The following is a 27498-nucleotide window of genomic DNA, read 5'->3' on the forward strand; positions in this document are numbered from 1 at the left end:
TTCCCCCACTCTCCATCCAAACCTAATCAAGTCATCTTCTCGTTACTGCAGGGAGAGCGAGATTGAAGCAGGAGGATGCGGAGGGAATCTGAGCTTATCAGGTCAGACACACGACCCGGCCTGGTTCTGCTTTTCACTAATGTTGCAAACAAGGTAAAACAACCCCCCTAGAGCAGGAAACTCAAGAGGCATCAAAGGCCACAGAACACAGATTGAGCACAGGTTCTATGGCATCACCTGTGTGTGTGCCCCTGGGCTAGAAAGGAGGGCTGTGGGGAAATGAGGCAGGAGTAAAGAATATTTCTGTCCCACATCTCCCGGCTCTCCTTTGTCCAGTGGCCTGTTTTGAAACAACGCACCTCAGGAAAAAATGGCCTTCCTTCTTCTGTGGCCCGACATCTATAGCATCTCGTTTTATTTTGACATTTACAAGTGCCTTCCCTGTGCCCCGCTCTCTCCTCATCAAGTCCTGTGGTGTTTTCCTTTCGCCCTCCCACTCCGTGACGGCCTGTTCCTTGACACATCCTCAGCAGCCCTCCCATTTCTAAGCAGGAGCCTCTGTGGCTAAGTCAATTAAGTCGGACCCCACCTGTGGTCCTTGGCACCTCGCCGGCCCTCCGGATGGCAGAGATGCGATTCCTGGCAGCGCTGCAACTGGGGCTGTTGCGCAGACAACTCATGGTTTATTCAATGCAAAGCTGGCGAGGTTCCAGTGGCAATGGTAACTAGACCCCACCTAGCTAGCGCAGACAATGCCAAGGCTCCTGGGCTCAGTCTTTACACTCCCCGGCTCACATCAGTGGAAGCAAGTGGGAGAATTATTCATTGAGGAAACAAGCCATGGAGTTGCTGAGCCCAGCGCTTGACCCATAAAAAGATCTCTCTATCTGGTCTAAGGACCAAGACCTCCGTCCCATGAGCTCTCCTCTTCACATGTACAAAACATCCCCCCAAAATCTGCACAGCATGTCTGGCAGTATGGGAAGAGGAATATCCCCACAGTTTAGCATATTAGAACCTTGTTGCCCTGGGATGAAATATGTTAACTGATGTTTAATGGGTGCCTCTGTTGGCTCTACAGGGTGGCTAAACCACAGAGCCTATGACTTGCTGACCAGAGACAAAAGTGGGCAGAGCACTGAATGTGACTCTTTGTGCAGTAGGCAGCATTTCAACTACACAACAGTCAGAGGTTTCCACACATGCTCATGCCTCTCTCTATTGAGACAAGCAAGAGGCATTACCACAATTCCATGACACATTCCACTCAAGCTAAAGCACTCGGAGAGGGTGAGAAAGCAGGAGGTAGAGCTGACAGAGGTGAGTACCCCCAGTTAAACACCCAAGGAAACATTGCTATCATCCTCCTTTGTTATTGGTCAAATGGGGGGTAAAGAAATATATATAAAAATAAAAAATTGTCCAGTAGCACCTTTAGAGACCAACTAAGTTTGTTCTTGGTATAAGCTTCCGTGTGCATGCACACTTCTTCAGATACACTGAAAAGAGTTAATTAGATGAACGAATCTTGTTCTTCCCCCCAGTGGAAGTACCATCTGCACCTCATTGAAGAGCACGGAAAACAATGCCAAGTGACGCAGGTGTGAAAGGCATTCATAATGCCCTGGAGAAAGCTACAGCAGCCATGGAGAGCTCACAAGAGGTAGCGCATCTCAATAGCCATGGCTCAGACCAGGCAACAGTGTATAGCAACTGTCTCCCATCCGTGTCCTCAGCTGATATTACAGCGGTCAGCCACCTCCTCCTCACTCCTGTTGCTGCTAGCATTGCTCTCATTTGCGTGGTTGGAGGCTTCCTTTACACCAACAGAGTATGCTGGGAAGTGCAGGCACCATACATTTTCCTGAAGAAGACCTGTCTTTGCCCAGGTTTACATGCAGAGTAGGGTGGAAAAGGTAAAGGAATAGGGAGAGGCTTGAGTCTGGGGAAAAGGCAGGATATAAATAAATAAAATAGATAAGTGAATAATAAAAAGTGGCAAGGTTAGGGCAGGTACTGTAACAGAAGACTGACTAGTCACAGGCAGAGTTGTAAAGTAAAGCTATAGTGATCCAGGAAAAGCTTTTTAGTGTGTGTGTGTGTGTGTGTGTAGTGGGCTTTGAAGGGGAATGATTGATGGCTGCAGGCACTGCAAACAAAGAGGTGCAAAGTCCTTCCCCCTTTATATCTTTTAGATATTGTGAGCCTGAGGGATGGGTTTGCCTTGTGTTTTGTTGAAGCTGCTTTGGAAACTAATCTAACAAAAAAATGGGGTAAAAAGGCTTTAAATAAACATTGTTAGTGCAGTATAGCAGCTCAGGTCAGATAAGGACCAGGGAAATTCAGGTTCAAATCCACACTCAGTCACGAAACTCACTGAGCAACCTTGGGACAGTCATTACCCTTCACAGGATTGCTGTGAAGGTTAAATGGGGTGAGAACTGCGTGCACTGCCTTGAGCATCCTAGGGCTCTTCTGGGGCAAGCGGAAAACCTCTTGAACCCGTGCTTTCTAGGCATGGGGCAAGCAAAGTTTTGACGAGCCCTTAGAGCAACCTAAGGCCAATGGGCCACAAGTGGCCCATGGGGATCGTTTAACTGGCCCACGAGCCAGCCCTGAACCGAGCCGCTACTCGGCGAGTCCCTGTGTGCTGTGCTAAACTGGTGCAACGTGGTGTGGGGACTTGCTTCTGCGGCACTGGAAATCGCGTCTGCACAGATGATGAGAAATTGCGGGCGCGTGCTCATGCACGCACATAATCTGACCCACAAAGGGATCTCTGCTGGAGTGAACAGGCCCAGGTGCGGTAAACCTTGCTGACCCCTGCCTTAGAGGAAAGGAGGAGTATAAATGTACTGATACGGACCAACTGAATCCCCACTGATTTCACTGGGTCTCATCTAAGCATGACTGAGGGCGCGTTCAGATTACTGCTTACTCTGCATCCAGCGCACTCCCACTGCTAGTTTTGCAGCCACATTCACACAGCTAGCCACAATCTGTATTGATCCTGATGTCATGAATCCCACAGAGATGTCACGCAGGGGTTGGTCAGACCCTATGGAGGATGCTAGTGGGATGAGGGATGCAAAGCCTTTTTGCTGCATCCTACCAAACTGGTTGCAGCTTTTTTCAGATAGACTGTGTACAGTATACCCTGAAAGTACATAGAATCAGAGAACTGTAGAGTTGGAAGGCACACTGAGGATCATCTAGTCCAACCCCCTGCCATGCATTCAAAGCAGATTCAAAGAATTCAGGGCACTGCAATTCACCCCTCACACATATCCCTCCCTGCCCCCAAACCCTGCTGCCTAATCCTCCTGATAAAAGCTGGTTGTGGTCCAGCATCAATAAGGACAATGGAACTCAGCATCCGCAGATGTACAGAATCAGTCTGCTTTGTTTCGTTTTAACTTGGCAGGTGAAGTCCTGGTAGCACTGAAACCACCAGAATCTTTGTTCCCTGCGGCTAAGTTTTGATCCGCCTTGGCTTGATGACTTAGCCACGTTGGAGGCGCTCTTTCTGTGCAGGATCTGGGTGGCTCCTGGCCCTTTAAGAAAGGGCTGCTGCTACGGCATGACTCAGCATTCTTCCGAGGAGGCTGAGCTGCTTTACTGTATTTGGCTCACGGAAATTTCTGGCAGTGAGTACAACGCGGGACGGGATCCTCCTCCTCCGCTGGGCTTCTGCTGGGGACACGAGAAGGCGACACCTGCTAAGGCTTCGTGATCCTACTTCCCACTTACCCGAGAGTAAGTCCAGTGATTTCAGTGGGGCTTCGCGCGGTTAGCCCCCTCCCCAGCATGCAAAAAATGAAGAAAAGTGCCGTGTTTCGCGTGGGTGGCGGAGGGAAGAGAAGGAAGGGGGCGTGCCAGTCCAACTGATCTGATTTGTCTTTTCTTCGTCTTTTTTTCTAGTGCCTGGAAAATATACGATCACCTATTTCCCCGTACGCGGTGAGTGCAAAATCACGTAGCTAAAGACTTGGATGAATTCATGCCCCACCCCCACCCCATGATCGTGATTGGTTTGGACCCCTCTTTAGTAGAGGAAGTCTTGCGGCAACCTCAGAATAATGCATTTACAGTACAGCCGGACCTTCGCCTATTATGATTGCTCGAAAGCAGCCCTGTTTGACCTCCGTGAGGTTTACTGTGCGGGAATGAAAGGGACTGCACTTCTGACCTGGAGAGAAACGTTTTGCAGGCGAGGGCTTTCTCTGTTAGATTGAGACGGGGGTGAGAAAGATTGCAGACCCGAGGAAACCATCAATGGAGGAGCTCATGGTTTTTCACTTTGGAATAGTTTTCTGGAAGGGGGCAGGATGAGAGAGAAGATGGCGGGTGCTTCTTAAAGCACAGTGGGCAGACCTCGGGCACCTTGTGAGAATTAAGGAACCAGTGTGTTGTGTGTTCACACCTGATGATTTGGGTTTCTGCCTCTCCTAGGGCGCTGCGAGGCCATGAGGATGTTGCTGGCTGATCAGGGGCAGGAGTGGAAAGAGGATGTGGTAACCATGGAGATTTGGACCAAGGGTGACCTCAAGAAATCTTGTGTGAGTATAAATAGTAAACTGGAGTTAGGATTTGGGGTTTATTGGGGGGTGGGCAGTGAAGCCTGTTCTTGTGAGAAATGGGTTTTCCTAGGCCCTTCACACTGGTCCTTTGCTCCTCTGTCTACACACTGGAAGCTACAAGCCAACCGGGCCCCTCTCTCACTGAGAAATAGGTATGGGATATCCAGTCACTAACCTTTCTGCCTTTCCTCCCCTTCCTCACCAGGTCTTTGGCCAGCTGCCTAGATTTCAGGATGGAGACTTTCTGCTGTACCAGTCCAACGCGATCTTGCGCCACTTGGCAAGGAATCACGGTGCGGTTGGTGATAGGCAGGGGTGCAAGTAGAAGTGGAGTGTGTGGACCTGGGTTTATGCCAAATCTGTGCTGGTTGCCTTTCCAAGGGAGAGATGTGTGTCTGTAAATTTGCCTCTTGGGTGGGTCAGCAGGTGAAAAGATGGCGATAGTGGTGGTAACAGAAGATAGCACTGATTTGTGTTCACCTGTGATTTGGGTGTTTATTTAGATGTATATTAGTTGTACACCACTTTAATATTTGAATGATACAAGTATTTTTCTGAGTAAATAAATACCAGCCATAAGTCCTGACAAAAATAAAAGCATAAAGTAATAGAGAAGAAACAAGAATAAAAAACATAAAACTATATTAAGTGACAATCGACAATGGGTAATATATAAAACAGGGAATCAAAATTGCATTGGGGCCCAGATCCTTCACTAATTGAAGGCAGCATTTGGGGGGGAATGGGGCACAATTGGTAGTTATGGTACTATGTTTTGTTTTTTAAAATATCCCCCCTCAAGAAAGCAGCAGATAGATGAGAGCTCTTGCTCTCTGTGGAACTATCCTGTGAGAGAGTCTGGATAGTAATTTGAACATTCCCTCACCGACCCTTTTTCTTTGCTGCTCAGGACTCTATGGTCAAGATGCCCGTGAAGCAACGCTGCTGGACATGGTGAATGATGGAGTGGAGGACCTGCGTATTAAATATGGCCGCCTCATCTATCAAAACTATGTGAGCTTGGGTGTGGGAGGGCTTGAGTTTGCTTCCATACACTGAAATTGAGTGCTCTGTCCCCTTAATAGACTCTTGAAATATCTGTCAACTATGTAGGGTGATGGAGAGATGTCTTTTTAAAAAAACCACACCAATCTTTATTAAATATATTTCACAAAATTATACAACAATATACTATATTACAATTTGTATCCCATCTCATACAACAACAAAATTAAAAATACAAGAAATTTTAAAAAGACCTAAAATAGACTTCCGGTTGTTCTCAAAAAAAATAAATTACACTTGTTATATTTTACACAGTATCATATTATTATATTATTTTCTTACGTCTTTTGGAAAAAGAAAAAAGAAATAAAATGGAAACATTAAATTTACATATATTATCTATACATTGCAAGACTCATTCAAGATCTGCCAGGAGGTTTTTGCTGTCACAGTAATTTTTCAGATATTCCTTGAATATAATCCATTCTTGATTTACTTTTTGCGTCAAATACCCTCTTACTCTCCCTGTCATTTTTGCCATTTGCAGATATTCTAAATGGGAATGGCTTGAAATAAGAAAATCATTTTCAGTAAAACATTCATCTTAACTGCCGATATCCTACCTCAAAGGGAGAGGTGGAGTTTGCTGCAGATTTCCAAGCTTTTCTTAATTTCATTCCATGTTTTTATATAGTTTTCTTGATACAAGTCTATGCATTTAGCAGATAACCAAACTCCTAAGTATTTTACGCTGTTCTTAATCTCTAGACCCGTGCTTTCTTGTAGATCTTTCTTCTCTTCTAGGCTCATGTTCTTAACCAACAAATTAGTTTTTTTTGTAATTTAATCTAAATCCTTCTTGCTTACCAAATACATTTATTAATTTTATTGCTGTGGGGATACTCTCTTTGGGGTTTTCAGTTGTTATTATCAGGTCATCTGCATATGCTCTTACCTTACATGTTTTTTGTCTAACTTAATTCCTTTTATTTTTTTCCTCCTTAAAATTTCATTTTTGGAAATCTTTTTTGGAGAGATGTCTTAAAACATGTGGGTTTTATTGAAGAAACGTCCTTGATCAGGGGAGGAAAACCTGTTGGACTAGAACTTATGACCTTTGGCCATAACAGTTTAGGTGATGGGAATTGGAGTCAAACAACTTCTGGGGTTCCCCACCTTGGCCTAGATGCTTGCATCTCCAACATTCAAGTCTATAATCCAAATGTGTGCAGTTCAGATGATCACTCCCAAGTTGCAAATGGTCCTTGATAAAAGGGACTCACTGCAATGAGTCGTGTCAGCCAGGCTCGGAGCTCTCTTCTAGCAGAATGGAAGAAGCAACGAGGCTTTTCTCTATCTGATTATTGTACCTTGACAGGAGGGTGGCAAAGCTGACTATATTAAGGCCTTGCCGGGAGAGCTGCGTCCTTTTGAGAACCTTCTGGCTCAGAATGATGGTGGGAAGACCTTCATTGTAGGCAAACAGGTAAGGCAATCTGCCTGCTGGAGATCCAGTTGTGGGTTGGTCTTGTCCAATAGGGGGTTTCACATCTCAGGAAAGATTTTTCATGGAAACCCCTGCTGAAAAAAGGGGCGTGAGGCTTCATTTTACTAGCACCTTGCAAGGTGCCTTGTAGTGCTGTTTTCAGGTCTTCAAAGCATATTGCACCTAATATCATTGTGATGACAGGTAAGTGACAAGATGGCCAATTTGGTCAGGAGGATGATCCTGATAAGGATCCCTATGCTTGCTATAGTTCTTTACTTCATCAGCCTGCACTTTGTTTCCAATCCTCCATCCAGAGCTGTTCCTAGTCCATGGTATATATTTTTAAAAAATCAAAACTAAGGGTGCAAAGGAAGAATCGGGAGCACATTTTGAGTGCACTCAGGTGACATCAGGCGATTGACAGATGGGCCAGCCTGCCCAACCTGTCCAATGTGGCATGTGAAGGATGGGCTAGTTCACCCCCCCCCCCCCGCTGTAAATTAAGTCTTGTCACTCAACAGCAGACCTGGCTCCAGGTTTGCCAGAGCAAGTAAAGTGTCCCCTACTAGGCCGCCACCTCGACCAGTGGGCTTTCTTTCCAGGTCAGAGAAAAACAATATTCTGCAGTGGTCCTAGCAGTTGCCCAAAGGTGCCAGGGGCTGATGCTGATTCTGCCCAGAAATCTACATTCTGTGACCAATAAATGATGTATTCCGGGATCTATGTAAATTATGCATGTTGTGTCAAGGGAGGGGCAAAAATCAATTCAGGCCACTGAAACCACGTCCCTAGTTGCCAGAACCTTACGTAACCACTCACTCAGGCTACTGAGATTTTGCTGCTTGTTGCCTCTATGCTTCCAGGCCTCTCACCACAGCCATAAGAACTAGAACATTTGCTTTTTTAAAAAAAACGCTTTCATATTTTTATTAAAAATGGGACATTTTCAAAACTATAGGAGTGAAAAACAGTTGTTTGGGACCTCTATGCGCACTGTTCAAAACTTGACAGAACTGCTTTTAAAAACAGTTTAAAAGAAAACTGAGATTCTGTACCCAGTTCTGACTTCTGTGCTTTCCTGCAATTCCACAGAATTATTGCACACAAAAAAATCCTGCCTCTGCTTTAGGAGGTGTGCAGCCAAAAATGTGGTAGAGATTATCCCTGCAGTGGCTTGTCTTGTATTCAGTTTACATGCATGCTCTGGTGTGTTTTACTATAGTATGCTGTGACACACCCACACCATGTGAACTTCCCCCTGCTTAAGCTACATCTAATGTATTGAGGAATGGTGGTGTTTTATACTTGACTGGCCCTTTCTCTCTCACCCACTGACACCTGCCTCTTTTGTTTTCTTCCTCCTCCAGATCTCCTTTGCTGACTACAATCTGCTTGATCTATTAAATGTGCATTTGGTCCTGGCCCCTGACTGCCTGGCTTCCCTCCCCTTGCTGGCTAGCTATGTGCAGCGGCTCAACGCCCGACCGCTCCTCAAAGCTTTCTTGGAATCTGATGCCCACAAGCAGCGCCCCATCAATGGGAATGGCAAGCAATGAAATGGATTCCTTCACCAAGTTGCAGCTTTTCTGGTGACCTCTGGGTGCTTTGTAGTTTTGTATACACTAATGTTAATGAAGCGAGTTTCAATAAAGAGTTCTGCACATCTTTGCTTGGTAGGGAAAGTATGGTAACTAAATTCAGCAGAAGCCCACTGCAATTAAGAGGAGATGTGATTAATTTGCTAGAGCCAAGTGGCTTATTATAATTGTTGTAGTTACTATTGTTATTTGTTAAATTTATATCCCATTTCCCCTCCCAAACGAACCCAGGGTAGCATTTATAGTGAAGCCATAAGCTAGGATTTGTAGCTTTTGTGGGTTCAGAAGTGCAGCACAAGACAACTAAGGGTGAACATACACAAGGTGGTGGGAGATTTATGATCAAATCTCCCACTTTAAAAAGAAGTAAATGCAAGAGCTCCTGCTTTTAGATCAAGGAGGCTGTGTGTGATTATTCCCCCCCATGCTTTTCCCCTGATCAGAATCAGTGTCCCATAGCTCTGTTCATCCCTTTAAAAGTTATAATAATATATTATTTGCCACCTCATTTCGATGCACACTAGCTCTCCACTTGCCACCTTTTGATCTTGGTAATTTCCAAACAGGTAGCCATAATAGTCTTCTACAGCAAAAAGTTTAGTGGCTCATAAGCTTTAGTGAACTAGACCTCACTTCATCAGATGCATAGGATGTGATCCTCAGTTGTGGGTGTGTGCATATATTGCCATGCCTGTGGCTGAGAGATTTTAGCCTGCACTGCATTTTGTGACAGCAAGTTGGTAAATTGACTCACTGCTCAAGCAGGTTAGATGTTCTCTGAATCATATTGGGGAAACAGCAGGCGCAAGATCCCATTGGGCCAATGTGATTCAAATACCTGTTCCGTTACGAAGCTCCCTGGAGTGCCTTAAGCACATCACTTTCTTAGCCTATGGAATAAGTTATAATGAGAATTGTAATGATTTTGTACACTGAAGTTTAAGAATAAAACAAATGGCATTAAATTAGATTCTGTTATACAAAATGGTGCTCTTTTGCTGGAAACTTCCCCCTGGCTTGTGCTTAGGGAGGGGGTGGGTGCTTAGGGTAATCTTCTCATCTAGGCTGCCATTTGCTCTAAGCTGAGCCAGGAGGCTTGAAGCAAGATAAGTGAGCTCATTAACTTATTGAGGGTTAAGATGGTTGCTTTGATCCAGAGGTCTGCCAATGCTCAGGGTGCTCTTCTACTCTTATCTCTGGATCATGGAATACTTTCTCTTTCCAGAAACGATAGAGGTTGAGTTAGGTACAGGATTACAGTCACAGGGTCCTGATTGCTCTCGTGGTATGTGAAGGCTTTCTCCCAATCTTCTGAAATGGTTATCCACCTAATGGCTGTGTGTGTTCTATAGAGACATCCAGGCAGAGATTTGTAACTCAGAAAAGTTCCCTTTCAACTTCTGAAGCTGCATAGAGGCTGCTGTGATGTCTGTCATCCAGAATCACATGTTCTTGTTCTTCCCGATGCATTTTGCTGCTGGAGATGAAAGGCAAGATGGTGTCCCCTCCCCCCACCTTTCCACATATAGAACTTGGCAGTTGAATCTCAATTCGTTACTGGCAATGGGATAACTTTATCCACCTGAAGTCCACAGGCTGACTTGTGAAGACAGGCCCCGTGATACACACAGCTCAGCCCTCCAACCCCTTGTTCACTATTTTCTTGCAGGGCTGCCTGGCAACTGCTGTGCCCACTGTATCCTCAAGTGAATAACTGCAGTGCAGCAACGGTAGCACCAATGTCTTGTGTGAGAAGAGCAATTCAGGGGCACATGTAGTGTCTGCTGGAGGGTGTTGTGAACTGCCTCCCTCTGCCTGTAGTCTTGGTCAGGTCCCTTTGCCTATAACATAAGAGGGCAAGCAGATAAGACAGGCGGACCACCTGCCCAGTAATAAACAAATATTATGGCTGGGGGGAGGATGAGACTAAAGAGGGTGAGAGTGGCTGGGGACTCTGGAGAATCAACTTGGGGGGCTGCAGTTGTCTCCCCCTAACAACTGCTGCTGGAGATGACCACTTTACACTGCCTAATTGAGCACGTCTACATTGCTTTTTTAAAATGAGTGCTGGGAATAAATCTTGCAGCTTTTCCCTGCTGCTGTGCTAACCAAGAGGACCCCCTGCAGCCCATTCCAGTGTAATGAGATCATTCTTCTCAGACCAAGAATCAACAGGATCAGAGAGATCAGCTCCGTAATCCTCCTCCTGGCAGCACAACTGCAACAGCTGTTTGAAAATGAGGTAAACTGGCAAAAGCCAGGACATTTGGGAATAGAAGGAAATAGAAGGCTTGGGAGCTCTTCCTTCTCTCCCTGTTAGCCTTTGTCCATTTGGTGTCCTATCAGCCCCAGCCAGCGTGCTGTAGTCTCAAAACATCTGGAGGCAACCAGGTTGCTCTGTGATACTCCCTTGTCACTAAGGAGAAGCTTCTTGCTGTACTGTATTACTGGCTTGTACCCCAAATTTGGTACATGCAATCATGCTCTGTGTGCATCCTGAGAGTAGAAATTACTGAAGAATGTGAAGATACAGAAAAGAGTGAATAAAATGATGCTGGTGGAACATTTTTCCCATGGAGGAAAAAATCTAAAGTTTCTAAAGTATCTGAAGAAGTGTGCATGCACACAAAAGCTCATACCAATAACAAACTTAGTTGGTCTCTAAGGTGCTACTGGAAGGATTTTTTATAAAGTTTCTAACTTAGAGATGGGAGAGGGAATATAACAAATTCACACAAATATGTAGAATGTTAGTGTGTTAGAGGTTTTATTTTTACAATCAAGTGGTGTATACATTTTATGAAATAAATATATATATAAAACTATGAACAGTACTGAGAAAAAATATTTGTAACACTCAAAACATGAACTTGGGTATATCCAATGAAATTTGCATTGGGAACATGTGCAAATACTTCTTCAAATGATATAGAAAGTGCTCTTAACAGATTTATTGCTATAGTGGGTTTTGATGCCTAAAAAATTACAGACTAAATTTGTTGAGCCTATTATCATAGGTTTTAAAGGGTGCCCCCCCTTGATTACCAGATACTGATGGCAAAAATCAAGAGATGGCTATATTCATTCATTTACCCATCTCTTTTTGTGTCCTGCTTGTGAACTTCCTTCTCCCTCCTTTTCTTTTATTATATATATATATATTGATTTTCAAAAAACATGGAAAAGTACAAAAAGAAAAAGAAAGGAAACATACAGAAAATAATATCCCCAATGCAGTCCCTCCCCCTTCCCTGGAACAACATTGATTATGTAAAGGCAAAGAGTTGCCAAAAGATATTCACTCCACAATACTGCTCCATAGACTTCAATATGTTGAAGGCAATAGCCATGCTCTTCCATCATTCTTAAGAAAATCATTCTAAATAATCTGAAAATCATCTGTAGTCTTACTGTAATTTTTTTTTTCACCTTCTAGCGTCCAGTTGCTTGTGAATCTTCTTGAGGTGTCTGGTTTTATTTATTTATTCAAGAGTTTTCTAGGCTACCTTACAAGACAATGTGCTCCCCCATGGTTGCTTACATGCATAGCAACAATGGCTGGTCATAGCCAGAGCTGCTTCATACACATTGTGTGGTTTTCTTCCACGTATCAACCAAGTGTGTCCAATCCCAGCTCCCTAGAAACCGTACCTGTGGTTGTCATGTTTAGAAATTTATTTTTACCAGTGTGCTGAAAACATTTAACCAGTATGTTTTAAAACGTAATGCGTAAAGCACCTTTCACAGATGGAAATCCTGGAATGAAGAGAGAGATATTTAGTCTATCCCTGAAATTCCAGAAATTACACTATGGGGAGCTCTTGGAGAGGCAGAATTCGTCACTAGAAAGACGAGGGAAGTAGCTGCTGCTTCTTCTGCGATCACCGTAGCCGAGTAAATAATATTTTTTGTCCAGTAGCACCTTAGAAGATTGTCTTCCATGAACACGGTCTTAACAGTTAGTCTGCAAATGATTCTGGAGGCCAATGCGTGACTTCCACAAAGGGGACATAGCAGCCAGTGGTTAGAGACGTTCCTTGTTATTACTGGATGCTACAGGATTGCTAACAAGTTTAATAAAAGTGGTGCGATCTCTCTACTCAGAGTATTAAAACCACTGTAACATTGTAAATCGTGATTCTACTTTTCTTAGTAAACAGGCTTTTTCAAACGATGTAGGAAGTGCGATGTAATACTAAACCAGAATTAAATTTAGAAAGAAATGTAGTGCTGGCAATTTTCCTTATGGCAGAATCTTTGTATACCTTTACTCATTTATTTTTGAAGCATTTTTTTAGTTCTACATTCCTGCTAAAAAGGTTGTCTCCTCAAACGACGCCAAGGAAACAGAATCTTCTCAAGACCCCCTGTTGTCGCATATTCGGCGCCCGTCGCACCTTGAACGCGGCCTGGATCTTTTTATTTTATTTTATGCAACCTCCATGATACCGGGTCTCTTGGCTGTCACTGAGAAGTTCCTATAACCGAGGAGTGGGGCACTTTACTTGCTTGGGCAGTCACGGGGCGCTGATGAACTACCACTCCCATCATCCCCTGCGCTCTGACGTGAGCCGAGACCGAGTTCTTCGCTCTGTCTCGTCTCGGGCCGGCTGACGTCAACACGCACCGCCCGAGGCCGTGACGTAGAATCCCCGCGCAAAACAGACGAAGGTGACGGGGTCGGCTAGTGTCGCTGAGTGGGGGACCCCGGCTTCCCTTCGGTGCTATGTTGGCGGCTCGGCCTCTGGTGCTCCGCGGAGCCTGCGCTCAGGCGCGTCTCCTTTCCGCCGCTGCAGCTCCAGAGTCGGTGAGTTCTTTCCCCTTCCCCCCGACGGGCTGCGGGGGAGAAAGAGGAGCGCAGACACTGCAGGTGAAGGGGCGGGGAGGAGCCGTGAAGAACAGGTCTTGACAGGTCAGCTGCCGCTTCTTGTTCGCTGTAAGGGCTGAGAGTTGCCGTGCCTCGATTCGGAGCGGGGCCTCAGTTTCTCCTTTTTTGTGTGCTAGTCTCTCCCCTCCCGTCCCCTCCCATTCCCGCCCCCCAAGGTTTAGGATGGGCTCCGGGATGGCAAATTTATCAGGATTCAGTCATTTCTTACTTTCTTGCACAGGCACCTCCCAAAAAAACACAGTTTGGGCCCCTCAAGGATGAGGATCGCATCTTCACGAATCTTTATGGGCGCCATGAGTGGAGGTGAGAACTGAGAAATTGGGTGGTGTGTGTTGCATAATGATGAAAGAGGATTAAGGTGGGGCCGTCAGTTTTTAACTTAGTGGAGGAAAGCCAGCACAAAGGGGGTGTGTGTGATTAAGTTGGAAAGTTTGCAGCTTGTTGTTGCTTTTAACTGGTAAATTAACTTTTGATTGGATGCCAAAAGGATTTTCCAACAGAGCTGCCACATTGTGACTAGGTATTTCTCTAGAGCAGGCATGTCAATCACGATCTACTGGTCGATTGCGGGATGTTCCTGGTCAATCTAGATCGCAGTCTCTTGGGAGTTGGACGTGTCTGCTATAGAGGATATGCTTTGCTGAAGTACTGTACAAATTAATATTATAATTCCAGGTTTCTCTACTTATGTGTTCTGTATTCAGGGTCAAGGCTGATGATATAGTCCTCTGATGTTAATGTGTATGCAAAATGGAATTATTTTGGATAGCTGTTGTTACCCAGTGCTTTTGTCGTTTCTAGGTTGAAAGGGGCTTTGAGCCGAGGTGACTGGTATAAAACCAAGGAAATCCTGCTGAAGGGTGTTGATTGGATCTTGAATGAGATAAAGACTTCAGGTCTGAGAGGCCGTGGGGGGGCTGGTTTCCCCACTGGTCTTAAGTGGAGCTTCATGAATAAACCCCCAGATGGCAGGTGTGTTACAAACTAAAGGCTGATTTTGTACTCAGTACCATGCATTTCTGCTGATGGAGAAACTTTCTCTGGAACAGTGGCAATTGTTTCCACGGTTATCTCAAAAGCAGCTTTGGGCTTTCAAAGGTTATTATCCATGCTGGTGTTGGGAATCAGAACTTGGGACTCCTAGTTTCCAGTTCTGTCTCACACCTTCCAAATACTGTGTCTTAGTTGCTGGGAATGCCCACTTTAGAGTCATTTGAGCCTTTGATTTCAAAAGTTACGTTATCTAGAGAGCCTGACTCTGCAAAGCAGCAGATGCCAAAGATCAACTCTGGACTTCCAATTCTTGACCACTAAAGAACAGCTACTGTATTTTGTACAGAGCCAGTTTAGCACATTGGGTGGAATTCTGCACACGGACACAGGAATTTCAGCTTTAAGCATCACTTCAGTAGCTGGTCCTGTTCAGAAAGTCACTATTTGCCTTCTTAACCTTCCTCACTGGGTAGTTGTGAGGCTAAAACATTTTTCTTGGTTTCTGACAGATGGGTAGGGTACAAATGTCACAATAAATAAAATATATTCAGTGCACGCACCTGAATATTCCCCGTTTTCCTCAGGTGAATTACTTGAGGTTAAGACCTTAAACTTCTCCCCGCTGTCTGTGTCAGCACTGGGAACTGGATACAGAGTTTGTCTGATTAATTATCTGTCTGTGTAGTATTTAGTTTGAAGCAAAAGAGATTTTTTAGTCTTGAACAAAGGCTTACGCAGAGTATACTCATTGAAATTAATGGACCTAAACTCAAGTCATGTTCATGACTTTCAATCGGCCTGCTTCTGAGTAAGACTTAGTTGAATATCAACCATTGGCTGGTGTATTGATTGCAATGGAAAATATACTTCCTGATGAATGTGTTTTCCTGGGATTCTTAATTTTTGCCAACAGGCAAATTCTCCTTGTGTTTCAGACCCAAGTACTTGGTGGTGAATGCAGATGAGGGGGAGCCAGGAACCTGTAAGGACAGAGAGATCATGCGTCATGACCCCCATAAACTGGTGGAGGGCTGCCTAGTTGCAGGGAGAGCTATGGGAGCCCGAGCTGCCTACATTTATATTCGCGGAGAATTCTATAACGAGGCCTCAAACTTGCAGGTGAGCTGCTACTCTTACCACTGTGCAGTTGTGAGCAGGGTTCTTGTTTTCCCTTGCAAGAACTGCTATGAGAAGTGAGCGAGTTGATTTCCCCCCTTAGCCTTTAGCATTTTGTGTGCCTGCTTGTATTTTTTGTGTTGAAAACCAAGGAGGCCACTTTTTAGCGGTGGGTCTTAGCTTACTCTTGCTGTCTCATTAGGTGGCAATCAGGGAGGCCTATGAAGCCGGATTGGTGGGCAAGGATGCTTGTGGCTCTGGCTATGACTTCGATGTCTTTGTGGTAAGAGGAGCAGGTGCCTACATCTGTGGCGAGGAGACAGCACTTATCGAATCCATTGAGGGCAAGCAGGGCAAGCCACGCCTCAAGCCTCCCTTCCCAGCTGACGTGGGTATGACAACTTAAATGCTCCTTCTGTGGTGGATGGTGTAGATTTGGTGCCCAACCTTGCTGTCAAATTCTTATCTCTGTCAACATATATCTGCCACCCCAGCTCCTTTGGGGGCCTTTGCTGTGTCTCTCCTTTGCACATAACATTTCCAGGTCTGACATAAACTATGTGCTTTAGCTCAGTGGTTATTAACCTTCTGTGGCTTACAGGCTCCTTTGAGAATCCGATGAAAGCTATACCCCCCTCCCACATGCACATAAAATTTTTCATATGATTAATTTTATTGCCGTGGGGGTGGTTCTTTTGTGCCTGGTTTATGGAACCCCCTCGAGGTCTTTGGACCCCATGTTAAGAACCCCTGTTCCAGCTGAAATAACTAAGTTACCTTTATCTTGCTGGATTCCCCCCCCCCCCCGCCTTTAAGTATTTATATATTAGATTTATCTACCACCCTTTATCACAAGATCTCAGGGCGGTTCACAAGATAAAAATACAAGGTAAAAGCACAAAAATAGTTAAAACAAAAACAACAAAATAATAATCCCCTCTCACATTTTATGAATGCTGCCCCTGCCACCTGGCTTTTCATCTGAATCTCTAGTAGCAATCACTTTCCTTCCCCATTTTCTCTCCCCAGTAGCTAGTTTGAAAAGATTTTTAAAGTCTGTTTTCCCCATTCTGTTTTTAGGAGTGTTTGGTTGCCCTACTACAGTGGCAAATGTGGAAACTGTCGCTGTGGCACCCACCATCTGCCGTCGAGGAGGTACCTGGTTTGCTGGCTTTGGACGTGAGCGCAACTCTGGAACCAAACTCTTCAATATCTCAGGCCATGTCAACACACCCTGTACTGTAGAAGAGGAGATGTCAATACCTCTACGTGATCTGATTGAACGACACGCAGGTGAGAACCAACAGTTCTTAATTTGCCATAAGAAAGAAGCTATCAGCTTCTTTCAAATAACTTGTATTATTGGGGAAGCCTTGTGTCGCCTGTTTTTGTGCACATCCATGGAGCCACACCTGATTGTCTCTTGCCTTCTAACCAGGTGGTGTTAGAGGTGGCTGGGATAACCTGCTTGCTGTAATTCCTGGAGGGTCATCCACCCCCCTCATTCCCAAGTCAGTGTGTGAGACGGTGCCGATGGACTTTGATGGGTTGGTGCAGGCACAGACTGGGCTTGGGACAGCAGCTGTCATTGTCATGGACAAATCGGTAAGGCTAGTCCCTTGGCCCCTACTGCTCTGTAATCCTGCTTCATGAGTCTTCACCTTCTTCTCTTACCTTAGACAGATATAGTTCGAGCCATCGCCCGACTCATTGAATTCTACAAACATGAGAGCTGTGGGCAGTGCACACCATGCCGAGAAGGTGAGTGTTGAAGCGGAAGGTCACCCTGGAGTTCTTCCCCAGATCAGGAATTTGGGACAGTCTATAAATCCAGACCTCTTGGCATATGCAAGCCCTGATTAAAGTGTGGGGAGGAAAACCGATGCTTAAAGATCTCTGGAAAGCAAAACAACTTTCCTAGGATATTGACAACAGGCCTGTAGTTCAGTATGCAAACTTCATTTACTCTTTCTTTTTTTTTTTTGGTCCAGCATTGTGCTGTGACTTGATGTATGGTCTGTTTCTTCTCTCTGTGACTACCTATCTTTTCATAAGCATTGGAGTTGCCTCTGATTCTTTTGAAACTGATTCCCTCTGTGCAGGTGTTGACTGGATGAACAAGGTGATGTGGCGTTTTGTGAAAGGCAATGCACAAGTGGCAGAGATTGATGCGCTTTGGGAGATTAGCAAGCAAATTGAGGGCCATACAATCTGTGCCCTGGGAGATGGGGCTGCTTGGCCTGTACAGGTAATTCTCTCAACCATCTCTTTAGCTTGTGAAGAATGTGCTGAAGAATCTTGTGGTTTTGCTTGAGAAAGTGTATGCTAGAATCTGGATGTGTAATTGGCAAAGGGATGTATGTATATCTAGAGGTGTGTGTTCTGCTAATTCCTAGTTCCTTCTTACAGGGATTGATTCGTCACTTCCGTCCAGAGCTGGAAGAACGGATGAGACAGTACAGCGAATCTAAGGTGCAGCAGGCATCTGGGTAAACACCTAACTGAAGTCACCCCTTTATACATTTGACTGTATAAAAAACATTCACGTGAAGACAGGCCAAGCTCCGCTTTGGCTTGGGCATTGAGAGCAGTGTGCTTCCTTGATTTGTGTCAGATGGGTGACAACCTACTTCAGTTACTGTTCTGCTTTGCTTTCTTAAAACGCACATTATCTATTAAATGGTTGTAACTTACTTCTTGCCTGTTGGGTACTTTTCAAGCATAGGGAAAATAAAGTGGATTGTTGCATGTTTTTTGAATTGTTTTATATTTCTTAAAGTTGTTCAAGGGTTAAAAAAAAGGGGGGGGGAGCTTCTGTATTTCTTTGTCAAAAAAGCATCCTTTAATCAAGGCACTTGGATTTATGTGCACACATCTTCCTGCTGAACACATCCACACCATCTTAAATTCCTCTTTGCATCAAGCACTAGAAAGAGGTGGTGGAATCCTGAGATCATAAAGTGGACTGCATCATTCAGATTGCAGAGGTGGGGTGCTATTTTTGAATTGCACCATTGGAAGGGACCATAAGGGTCATCTAGTCCAATGCCCTGCAATGTAGGAATCTTTCACCCAATGTGGGGCTCAAACCCATGGCCCTGAGAGTGTTTGCTACAAGTAGAAATTGAGCACATCAGCGAGAAATGTTCCAGCCAAGCTCACTCCTTGATGTAAGAGGGCTTTAAAAAAAAAAATAGAAGGGAAAATTCAAAAGTTTTACCTCCCATCTGCATACCTCATTCTGCTGTATTTCTAGACAGCAGCACTTAAGAGCTGCATGTTCCTGAAATAAAACTCCAGTTATCCAGTATGTTGGACTAATAAGGAAGAACCAGGGCTATGTACTCAAACAACATATATTCTCAGTTGTTATGTATGCCTTAGCTTTTGATCAGGTCACCTGTTGCTCCATGCAGATATTCCATTGAGCTATTGAAGTGGGAAGAGTATAGGCGACTTCATTTGGTTTCATTTCCGTAGAAGAAGGGGGGTAGCAGCAAAAAGCCAGGACCCACAATCCTGAGATGAGAAAACACGGGCTATGCAAAGAAAATGTGTAAATATAATCCTTGGGGTGGCACTGCTTGCAATTTTCAGTATGGCCTAACACAGTTCTAAGTCATAACTTTATTTTTTATATTATGCCAAAGTGTGTTTAGCAGTGTATGTGGCCATCCTTTTCTCATTCTTACAGCAGCCCTGTAAGGTAGGTTAGAGGGAGAGTTGTCCAATTTTCCCCAGGTAGGCTTATTGCAAAATGGGAATTTAGATCCATTTCTCCCTGGCTCACCTAGCATGATTCACTCCACTGCGCTGGCTGTAGTTTCAGCTGCTCAAATTAAGCAGGTTTCAGTTTTTAATGTGTGGGATGCTGTCAGTTTTCATTTTTAACAGCAAAAAAATTGAAAAGAATAGAATCTATTGTGAGTTACAATTTAATAAATCGATCTGTGCTCAACAGTTCATTGATCTTCACATTTTTATCATAATTCTGCTTTTAAGGATATAGACATATTTTCAAGTATAGTAAAACAAAAAACAAAAAAGTTTTGATCTTGATACAATCTTATCAAGATTTGGTGCTTTCCTCTCTCGCCTACAGGAGGAAGCGTGAGAGATAAATTCAATAAATAAATTTATGCTTCACTGAAAATGGAAGCAGAACCAAGGATGAGAGGTCTGGCCAGGCTGTGTTTGTGAGCCGTCCGGACCTGACAAGTCTCCAAGCACAGACTAATGTTCCAAGTCTGGGTTTTTGCCAAGTTTTCGGGCTTGCATCCTAAATCGCTTAAGGAAGAGGGTCGGGAATCCTTCGGAGGCAACGGTTGCTTCTTCCTCCAGACCGAAAAACGAAGGGAGAGAGGCGAGGCGAGGCGTGCGTGCCGCCGCCCATGTAATAATTCCTTTTATCCGCCGTTATATAAGACCGCGCTTCCCCCGCCTCCCTCCATCCCGAGGACGAGTGAGGGCGGGGAGTCGTCGCGGCCGCCGGCCTCTCAGCCGTGGGCGTGGCTTCCGCGGCCCTCCGCTTCCATTGGCTGATGTGGGCGCCTCCGTCCACCCTCGTCGGCCGGAATTTTCGGCAGGGAAGAAGCGCGTCTTTTCACCGAAGAACGCTCGTCGGCGCGGGGAAAGGTGACCTCCATGTTGTTGCCTGGCGGAAGTGCGCCCCCTTCCTTCTTCGCGGAGAGGAGCGTTTCCGAGCGCCGCCATGTTGGTTGAGGGGACGGGCAGATGGGGAGCGGCGGGAAGTTCCTCCCCGAGCGCTGCCATGGGGCTCTTCCAGGAGCGGGGTCGTTTGGGGGCAGGGGGAGAAGCGGGGCTGCAGCCTTCGCCCTGCTGGGAGCAAAGCATGCGGTCCGCCGAGGGCTTAAAAGCCGACCTTTTCCTCCCGGACGAGGCACGAACAAACCCCGACCTGCTGCAACGCGCCTCTCCCCGTGCATTTCCCTGCGGTTTTAGTATTTCCAAAATACAGTGGTACCTCAGGTTACATACGCTTCAGGTTACAGACTCCGCTAACCCAGAAATAGTGCTTCAGGTTAAGAACTTTGCTTCAGGATGAGAACAGAAATCGTGCTCCGGCGGCGCGGCAGCAGCGGGAGGCCCCATTAGCTAAAGTGGTGCTTCAGGTTAAGAACAGTTTCAGGTTAAGAACAGACCTCCAGAACGAATTAAGTACTTAACCCGAGGTACCACTGTAAACGCATCGCATGAGGCGGTGGTGAAGCAGAAGTGCTCAGCCTCTATTTTTAAGCAGAGCTTGGATGGCCATCGGTCATGTATGATGTAGTTGGGATTCCTTCATTGGACTTTGTGACCCTTGGGGTCCCTTCCGACTGCAGTACAGGAATGGGATCCTTCATCTCTCTTCCCCCATAGGCTTTGCCTTCAGAGGAGCGGTGGAGAGGGGGGATGTTGGTGTTGGCAGCATGCCTTTGGTGAGGGTCCTCATCTAGGCAGTATGGCCCTGGGGATTGGGCCCAGTGACCCCAACCCTTCCTGCTGCGACGCCCAGAGAGATGTCACAAGCAGGCAAAAAGCACCTTCCAAGGGGATCTCCCAATACATTTTTGCTGCCTAAAAGATTGCGTGACAACACCTCCCCCTCCACCTAAAGCCAGGCAAGTCAAGTTGGCACCTGAGGCAGAAAATCTCACAAGTACCTCCTGCCCTTGCAGTAAAAATGCAATACTAAATCAAGTAACTACTATCTTGCTTCCATTTGACACCTCAGATCAGCAGCTGGAGGCCACTCTCACTTAGTAAGGCTGCTTCCATACAATTGCCCCCCTCCAGTGCAAGGCTGCTGTCACCACCTACTGTATTTGTGTTTCCCCTCTGGGAGGCCCTACCTACTTGCTTAACACAGAGGATGAGTTGCCTGCAGCTGCCCTGCCCACTTCTACTTGCTCGCTGGGTGTTGCTCCTACCACATGTTGTGGGGTCCTGCTTCATTGCCTGAGAAAGAGGGTGAGTGAGTTGGCAGAGAGAGAGAGGTTCGCGCTTCTCTAGGCTGTGCTATAGTGCCCAGTCTTGCCCATATTGCCTCTTGGGGAGAGAGGGAGAGTAAGAGCTCTTGCCTTTCACCCCCTTGCATGGCAGTGTTGGCAAGCCCCAGTGGAGCCACTAGATAGCAAAGGTGACAGGGTAGGGAAAGGAGCCTCCTCATTTTGTTTGCCAGTGTAGCCCTGCAGACCCATTCCCTTTTGCCATACTTCCCAGAGGGAGAAGCCAGGTGACTAATGGGAAGCAGCAGTGACTGTTCCTTTCAACTGCCACTCACCTTTCCACGTTCACAGGCAAGTGAGCAGCACCTGGGTAGGAGGAGATGCTTCTGTGCAACATGCAGAGTGTGCTAAACCTGAGCAACAGCTGGTTAGCATTAGTAGGACCTCCAGAGTCAGCCTTGGCCATTCTGATGCCCTCCAAATGTTGGACTACAGTTCCCACTATGAGGGTTGTGATCCAAAAATGTGCTGGCTGAGGCTGATGGAAGTTGTAGTCCAACAATATTCTAAGGGCACAAGGTTGGCAAAGGCTGTCCTGGTGTATGCTGGGCCTTGACAGCTGCCCAGTTGTGCTGACTTCTGGTTCCAGTCCTTCACCCCACATTTGAGCAGCTGGCATTTCAGGGGTGTCTTCAAATTGCAAGTGGATCAGGAGTTTCTAAAAAGAAAGTATTTCAAACAGCAGCTTGGCATAGTTGCCACCTTGTCCTGGACATGATGAGAAGGACTTACTGAAAGCTGCAGTTTACCCTGCTAAATATCTGCATGCCATGCACTTGTTAAAAGTATAGGAGACCTAGGCAAACCTAATGAATATGCCACTTGATTTCAATGCTAGCACATGGGAGAGTTTTTTCCCCCAGAGTGAAAAATTCAGTGCTAATATCTAGTTCTACCTCAGGAAATATATTTTTATTTCATTTTTTGCAAGAATGATCCCTACTGAATCCCTCATTCAGAGACATTTCATTTCAGAGAAATTTCTGTCCTGTTCTTGACTCCTTGACTACAGATCTTTTGTCATAACAGATCATCTGCAGTAACCATTTTTGCTAGATCTCAATGACTTTGGGCACAGTCAATACTGCCTAAGGCAAGGCTGGCCTAATCATTAGGTGAATATATGTGGCCGTCCAGGGTGGTGCTGCGGTATTACTTATATTTGTGGGTAGCTGCTTGAAAAACCTATAAAAAATCTGTGCTGAAGTAGGAGAGATTGTGGTTTTTTGTTATTGTTTTGCAACCTTGGATTTTGAAATGATTGCAGTTGGCCTTGGCACAGATTTGACAGGAAGACACATGGCTTCCATGTCTAAGGACACTGCTTGTTTTCTGAGTAATGCATTTTACTAATTTCCCTCCACCCCCCTGCCCTTTCCCCTTGTACTTTAGCAGACCCTTGTGGATCACAGCCTAACAGTAAAATCATTACTGGACAAAGTAGGATGGGGCGAGTTGCTGGTGTGGGAGGACCCATGTGAATATAAAATAACCAATCTCCCTGGGAGCTGTCAAGTTCAGGATTGAGGCAGGACGGTCCCCTTCCTTCTTCAGTGCTGGCTGCTTGTTCCCAAGTCAGCTCCTTCCTCTTTCCTCCCTGCAGGGCATTATGCTTCCAACGCTTCGCCACTTCTGCCACGGCAGGCCTCCTGCGCCCATAGCCAGCATGGGCCCAGTTCGTAGATACTTATCCTGGGAAAACGAGCAGCGTTGCCGAGGGCAGCTTGAGGCGTCTACCAACCGATACAGACAAGAAGCTGCACCAGCAGCTGTTTTGGTGTCCCTGTGCTCTGTGGCTGGGGACCCAGCCATCCTGTACACGCTGAGGTCCAGCACCTTGACTGGTGTGCACAAAGGATCTGTCAGGTATTTGGTAGCCCCATACTCTCTCTTTTTAAAGTAAAATTCCCATCATCCTTTTCGTTTGCTCTTTCCTGGACCTCAGAACCCTCCTGAGGTCCTGGCAGTTGCCACAGCGTAGCTATTTCCCCTCAAGGCTGCTGGCACAACCTTGGTTCTGGTCCTGAATTTCCCTTTATAAAAGGATTCTGTTTTGCTCTTGCAGTTTCCCAGGTGGTAAGCGCGACAGCTCTGACCGGGATCCCATTGCCACAGCACTCAGGGAGACTCAGGAAGAGTTGGGCCTGCGGGTAGAGGAGGACTGCGTCTGGGGAATCATGATGCCTATGCCTGATAAGGTAATGTCTCTATTTGGGGGTTCTAGAATCTCCAAGGATAAACTTACACTTGGAAGGTCTTTTTGTTAAGGAGCTGGGACTAATATTCAGAATGCTGGGGGGGGGGGGGTGTTTACCTGGAGAAGCTATGATCATGGAATGATGTGTCAGATGAGAGCGATGAAGGACTTTCTTGAGTATTGCTGTGGGCCAGGATGTTCACCTGAGGGGCAGAAAGGTGTTTGACAAGGGAAGGCATCTGGCTTGCATGAGTATTTATCACTTTGGAGCATGCCTTGCAGCAAAAAAGCAGTGGGGATGTCTGGAATTCATTGGTTTTAAACTCTGGTTTCCTTTCAGACAAAAATGATGGTTATGCCTGTGCTAGCCAACTTGGGTCCTCTGGAGCGCCTGACTCTGAAGCCTAATCCCCAAGAGGTGAATGAAGGAGCAAAAGGAGCAGCACAAGGACACCTCCTGGCATGTTCTTTTTACTGGCTGTGTTGCCAGGGAGATGCTTGGAGAAAGCGCAGAAGGGGTGGCTCACCCTTTTAGGGGTTGAAAATGTCCTCAGGGGCCACATAGCAAAGTGGGCGTGACATAGGAAAATGGGCATTGACAAAATCCCAGAATCCTTACTCTGTAATTAAGAATCTGTGACTTCATCCCCCGCCCCCGCTAATTCATTAAGAAACAGTAAAAACCCACACTCACCTCTACCCCACACTACTTCCATTGTCTTCCATGGTCAGTAACTAATTTATGGTTTGGAACAGAATTTCATCCTCTTTCTCCCAAAATTAATTGCATTGCCTTTGGTGGATAGTGCCTTTCATCCCTGCCCTTATTTAAATTCCTCCCCAAGATACATATACTGTATATATGTGTGTCTGTCTGTCTGTCTATCTATCTATCTATTCTTCCATTTCTTTCTCATATCAATTACCACCCCACTGTCTCCCTCTACTCCTGAGTCCCTCCGATACTTTACTATCCAAGTTGCAGCAACTGAAACAGTTTGGGATGCTCACAAGTATGTTATTTCTTGTTAATTCCTCCTCCCTACTGCCACTTGCTCTCAGCTGTGAAAGCTGCTGTCCCCACAGCCACCATCACTTCCCGACTCCCTCCTCTGCTGCTCCAACAGTTTCAATGCCTTTGGCTGCTCCTGAATGAAACCGTGAAAGATCGTAGCTTTTCTCATCAACCGAAGCATAACGGTAGCATGTGGTAGTGGTAGTAGTGGGGAAACCTGACTGCTCCTGAAGCAGCAGAGTAGTGACTGGTGCTGCTCCAGGAGCTCTGCGAATCCAGAAATAAACACGCAGCATTTTTTATTAGCATAGCCATTTTACTTATAAGCAAGCTGATTTGTAGGGACTTCTTCCTAGAAACAACACTGGATAATGTGAAACTGGTAACAGGATAGCTGGACAACACAGGTATGGGTAAACCTCATAAAAATAATAAATTGGCAATATTACAAAAATAATAATTACGAAAATAATAAATTAGAAAAAAAGGAGCTGCCATTTTGAGAGGGGGGTGGCTTTGAGGGGCACAGCAAACGGGCTGCATATGGCCTATGAGCTACCCCGTCTTGCTAGGCCCAAAGCGTCTGGATGGAAGGCTTGCTGGGAATGAGGGAGTGGATTGTGGTGATTTCCTGGGCACCTGGGAGTTGGAAAAGGAACCATTGGCTCTGTAGCTAATCTGGGAGATCTGTGCTGCCCCTCCTCACCTATTTTCCCTCTAATTTGCAGGTTGAGGCCGTTTTCACACTGTCTTTTCGCCACTTGCTGCAAGAAGAGAACCAGGGCTACACTAACTTCTGCCGCAAGGGTACCTACAGCCACACACTTCCTGTCTTCCTGCACGGTCCTCACCGTGTATGGGGCCTCACAGCCATTTTCACTGAATTAACTCTGGAATTGCTGGTGCCAGGGGCATACCGCAGGCGGACTCATGTAGTGGGCAGACGCTGACCTTGGCTACCAAACTCTGCTCTCCCTTTCTATGTTTGCCAAGGGACTTGGATGCAGGTGGTGCTAATCCCTTTCCTAAGTCACCGGAGTATTTCCAAAACGCAAGTCTGTCCACTCTTGTCCACAGAAATTGGCTTGTCCTCCTGCTCCTGGTGCAATTGCATTTCATCGTTAGTGGTCGGGGAACGAATCGCCTAGCCACTTCTGCTAACAGCTACTGCCAGACTTGTTTATGAATAGACCTTGAATAAACAGACACACTGGGAACTCGGTGCAGGTATTGTGAATGTGTTGAAGACAGAACACAGCAGTAGGCAGTCAGAAGAGATGTTGGTACTGGACAGTAGCTCAGCTCCATTCAGTAGCACTTTGTTGACAGGTCAAGTTAAACAAGGATTTGCCAAGGATCTTAGGTGTCCATATAATGGCTCAGAACTGTGAACAAATGCTGATCCCTACCTTGTTGTTTATGGTACCCAGGATGCTTGGCTGAAGGATGCCCTCTTACAATTTTTCCGCTTTTTTCTAGTACTTGCCTTCACAACATGTTTTCCCCGCCTCATGCATATGAGAATTTGTTTGATATTCAAGCAAATAATCTCCATATCCTTTCAGCCATGTCCATTTAACGTGGAAGTTGAGTTTAGGTCGTCCATGTGGATGGAACAAGAATTTTTTGAACTATGTGTACTTCAGAATCAAACCATTTTGTGACTCGCTAACATACACAGGAATATTTAAACACCTGTTCCATTTTGTACTGGGTTAAATCTGAATTTTGTCTGGGTCACAGGCTGTGTAGTGAGCTCCTGGGTCTTCAAGGCACGGGACATCTCCCCCCCCCCCCCAGTCCTTTGTACCCCTCTGGATTTGCGAGGTGAGCATTCACAGCTGCCCAGAAGAGTTGTCATTGAGGGTCAGGGGACAGTTTGCAGGACCAGGAGTCCCAAAAGATGCTTTGTCGAGAGGTCATTGGGGGAGTCAAGACTATGAGGGGAGGAGGCTGTTAAATACACAGCTCTCACCCACCATTGAAGAGGATGACTCAGAAGCCTTGCCTCCAGCAACTTGAAGGGTGCTTCACATAAAATTGATTTAACCATCTCTACTTAGAACTGATGGGACGTGGGTGGTGTTGTGGGTTAAACCACAGAGCCTGGTCAGAAGGTCGGCAGTTTGAATGCCCGCGATGGGGTGAGCTCCCATTTCTCGGTCCCTGCTCCTGCCAACCTAGCAGTTCGAAAGCACGTCAAAGTGCAAGTAGATAAATAGGTACCACTTCGGTGGGAAGGTAAACAGCGTTTCCGTGCGCTGCTCTGGTTTGCCAGAAGCGGCTTAATCATGCTGGCCACATGACCCGGAAGCTGTATGCCGACTCCCTCGGCCAATAAAGCAAGATGAGCACCGCAACCTCAGAGTCGTCCACGACTGGACCTAATGGTCAGGGGTCCCTTTACCTTTACTTAGAACTGATATACATGAGTAAGCTGTTTCTTGTGAAGTGCCATTAACTAGGAGAGCATATGCCTCTCTGTGATAGTTTACAGATACAGTATATACAGTGGTACCTCAGGTTACATACGCTTCAGGTTACAGACTCTGCTAACCCAGAAATAGTACCTTAGGTTAAGAACTTTGCTTCAGGATGAGAACAGA

The 27498-nt window shown here is 45.9% G+C and overlaps 3 protein-coding genes across 8 annotated transcripts; all 3 read left to right on the top strand.

Moving 5' to 3' along the window:
- The first annotated feature begins 1233 nt into the window (after positions 1–1233).
- Positions 1234–9642, top strand: GSTP1 (glutathione S-transferase pi 1). Of its 2 annotated transcripts, XM_083416749.1 has the most exons (8): positions 1234–1320; positions 3425–3756; positions 3922–3960; positions 4453–4559; positions 4786–4873; positions 5491–5594; positions 6964–7071; positions 8442–9642. In XM_083416749.1, coding segments are annotated over exons 2-8 (636 nt in total). In that variant the 5' UTR covers positions 1234–1320; positions 3425–3755; the 3' UTR covers positions 8631–9642. The 2 variants fall into 2 exon arrangements, with proteins under 2 accessions (XP_083272875.1, XP_083272876.1); XM_083416750.1 differs by lacking the exons at positions 1234–1320; positions 3425–3756 and having other exon boundaries at positions 3922–4146; positions 4285–4559.
- A 3629-nt stretch (positions 9643–13271) lies between these two features.
- NDUFV1 (NADH:ubiquinone oxidoreductase core subunit V1) lies at positions 13272–18422 on the top strand. Its single transcript, XM_083416460.1, has 10 exons — positions 13272–13479; positions 13781–13863; positions 14362–14532; positions 15489–15672; positions 15872–16061; positions 16750–16962; positions 17108–17274; positions 17349–17430; positions 17772–17917; positions 18079–18422. The coding sequence occupies exons 1-10, from the start codon at positions 13399–13401 to the stop codon at positions 18160–18162; spliced, it is 1401 nt and encodes a 466-aa protein (XP_083272586.1). The 5' UTR covers positions 13272–13398; the 3' UTR covers positions 18163–18422.
- Positions 18423–20148: 1726 nt separating this feature from the next.
- NUDT8 (nudix hydrolase 8) lies at positions 20149–26112 on the top strand. 5 transcript variants are annotated; one of them, XM_083416618.1, is made up of 5 exons: positions 20149–20304; positions 23284–23546; positions 23746–23878; positions 24218–24295; positions 25621–26112. In XM_083416618.1, exons 2-5 carry the CDS (start codon positions 23290–23292, stop codon positions 25840–25842), a joined length of 690 nt encoding a protein of 229 aa, XP_083272744.1. In that variant the 5' UTR covers positions 20149–20304; positions 23284–23289; the 3' UTR covers positions 25843–26112. The 5 variants fall into 5 exon arrangements, with proteins under 5 accessions (XP_083272744.1, XP_083272746.1, XP_083272743.1 ...); XM_083416617.1 differs by having other exon boundaries at positions 20172–20382; XM_083416621.1 differs by lacking the exon at positions 20149–20304 and adding an exon at positions 21168–21372.
- The last annotated feature ends 1386 nt before the right edge of the window (positions 26113–27498 follow it).

Source organism: Podarcis tiliguerta (genome assembly GCF_965153285.1).
Source record: "Podarcis tiliguerta genome assembly, chromosome: 1".
Classification (NCBI taxonomy): domain Eukaryota; kingdom Metazoa; phylum Chordata; class Lepidosauria; order Squamata; family Lacertidae; genus Podarcis; species Podarcis tiliguerta.

Excerpts from the sequence above, each read along its gene's own strand:
- GSTP1 (XM_083416749.1), top strand. Across the intron at positions 4,560-4,785 it reads GTGACCTCAAGAAATCTTGT|GTCTTTGGCCAGCTGCCTAG; the intron begins GTGAGTATAAAT and ends CTTCCTCACCAG. Across the intron at positions 5,595-6,963 it reads GCCTCATCTATCAAAACTAT|GAGGGTGGCAAAGCTGACTA; the intron begins GTGAGCTTGGGT and ends GTACCTTGACAG.
- NDUFV1 (XM_083416460.1), top strand. The coding sequence starts at position 13,399 with ATGTTGGCGGCTCGGCCTCTGGTGCTCCGCGGAGCCTGCGCTCAGGCG. Across the intron at positions 13,480-13,780 it reads CCGCTGCAGCTCCAGAGTCG|GCACCTCCCAAAAAAACACA; the intron begins GTGAGTTCTTTC and ends TTTCTTGCACAG. Across the intron at positions 14,533-15,488 it reads AATAAACCCCCAGATGGCAG|ACCCAAGTACTTGGTGGTGA; the intron begins GTGTGTTACAAA and ends CTTGTGTTTCAG.
- NUDT8 (XM_083416617.1), top strand. The coding sequence starts at position 20,314 with ATGTTGTTGCCTGGCGGAAGTGCGCCCCCTTCCTTCTTCGCGGAGAGG. Across the intron at positions 20,383-23,283 it reads GCGTTTCCGAGCGCCGCCAT|GGCATTATGCTTCCAACGCT; the intron begins GTTGGTTGAGGG and ends TCCTCCCTGCAG. Across the intron at positions 24,296-25,620 it reads TGAAGCCTAATCCCCAAGAG|GTTGAGGCCGTTTTCACACT; the intron begins GTGAATGAAGGA and ends TCTAATTTGCAG.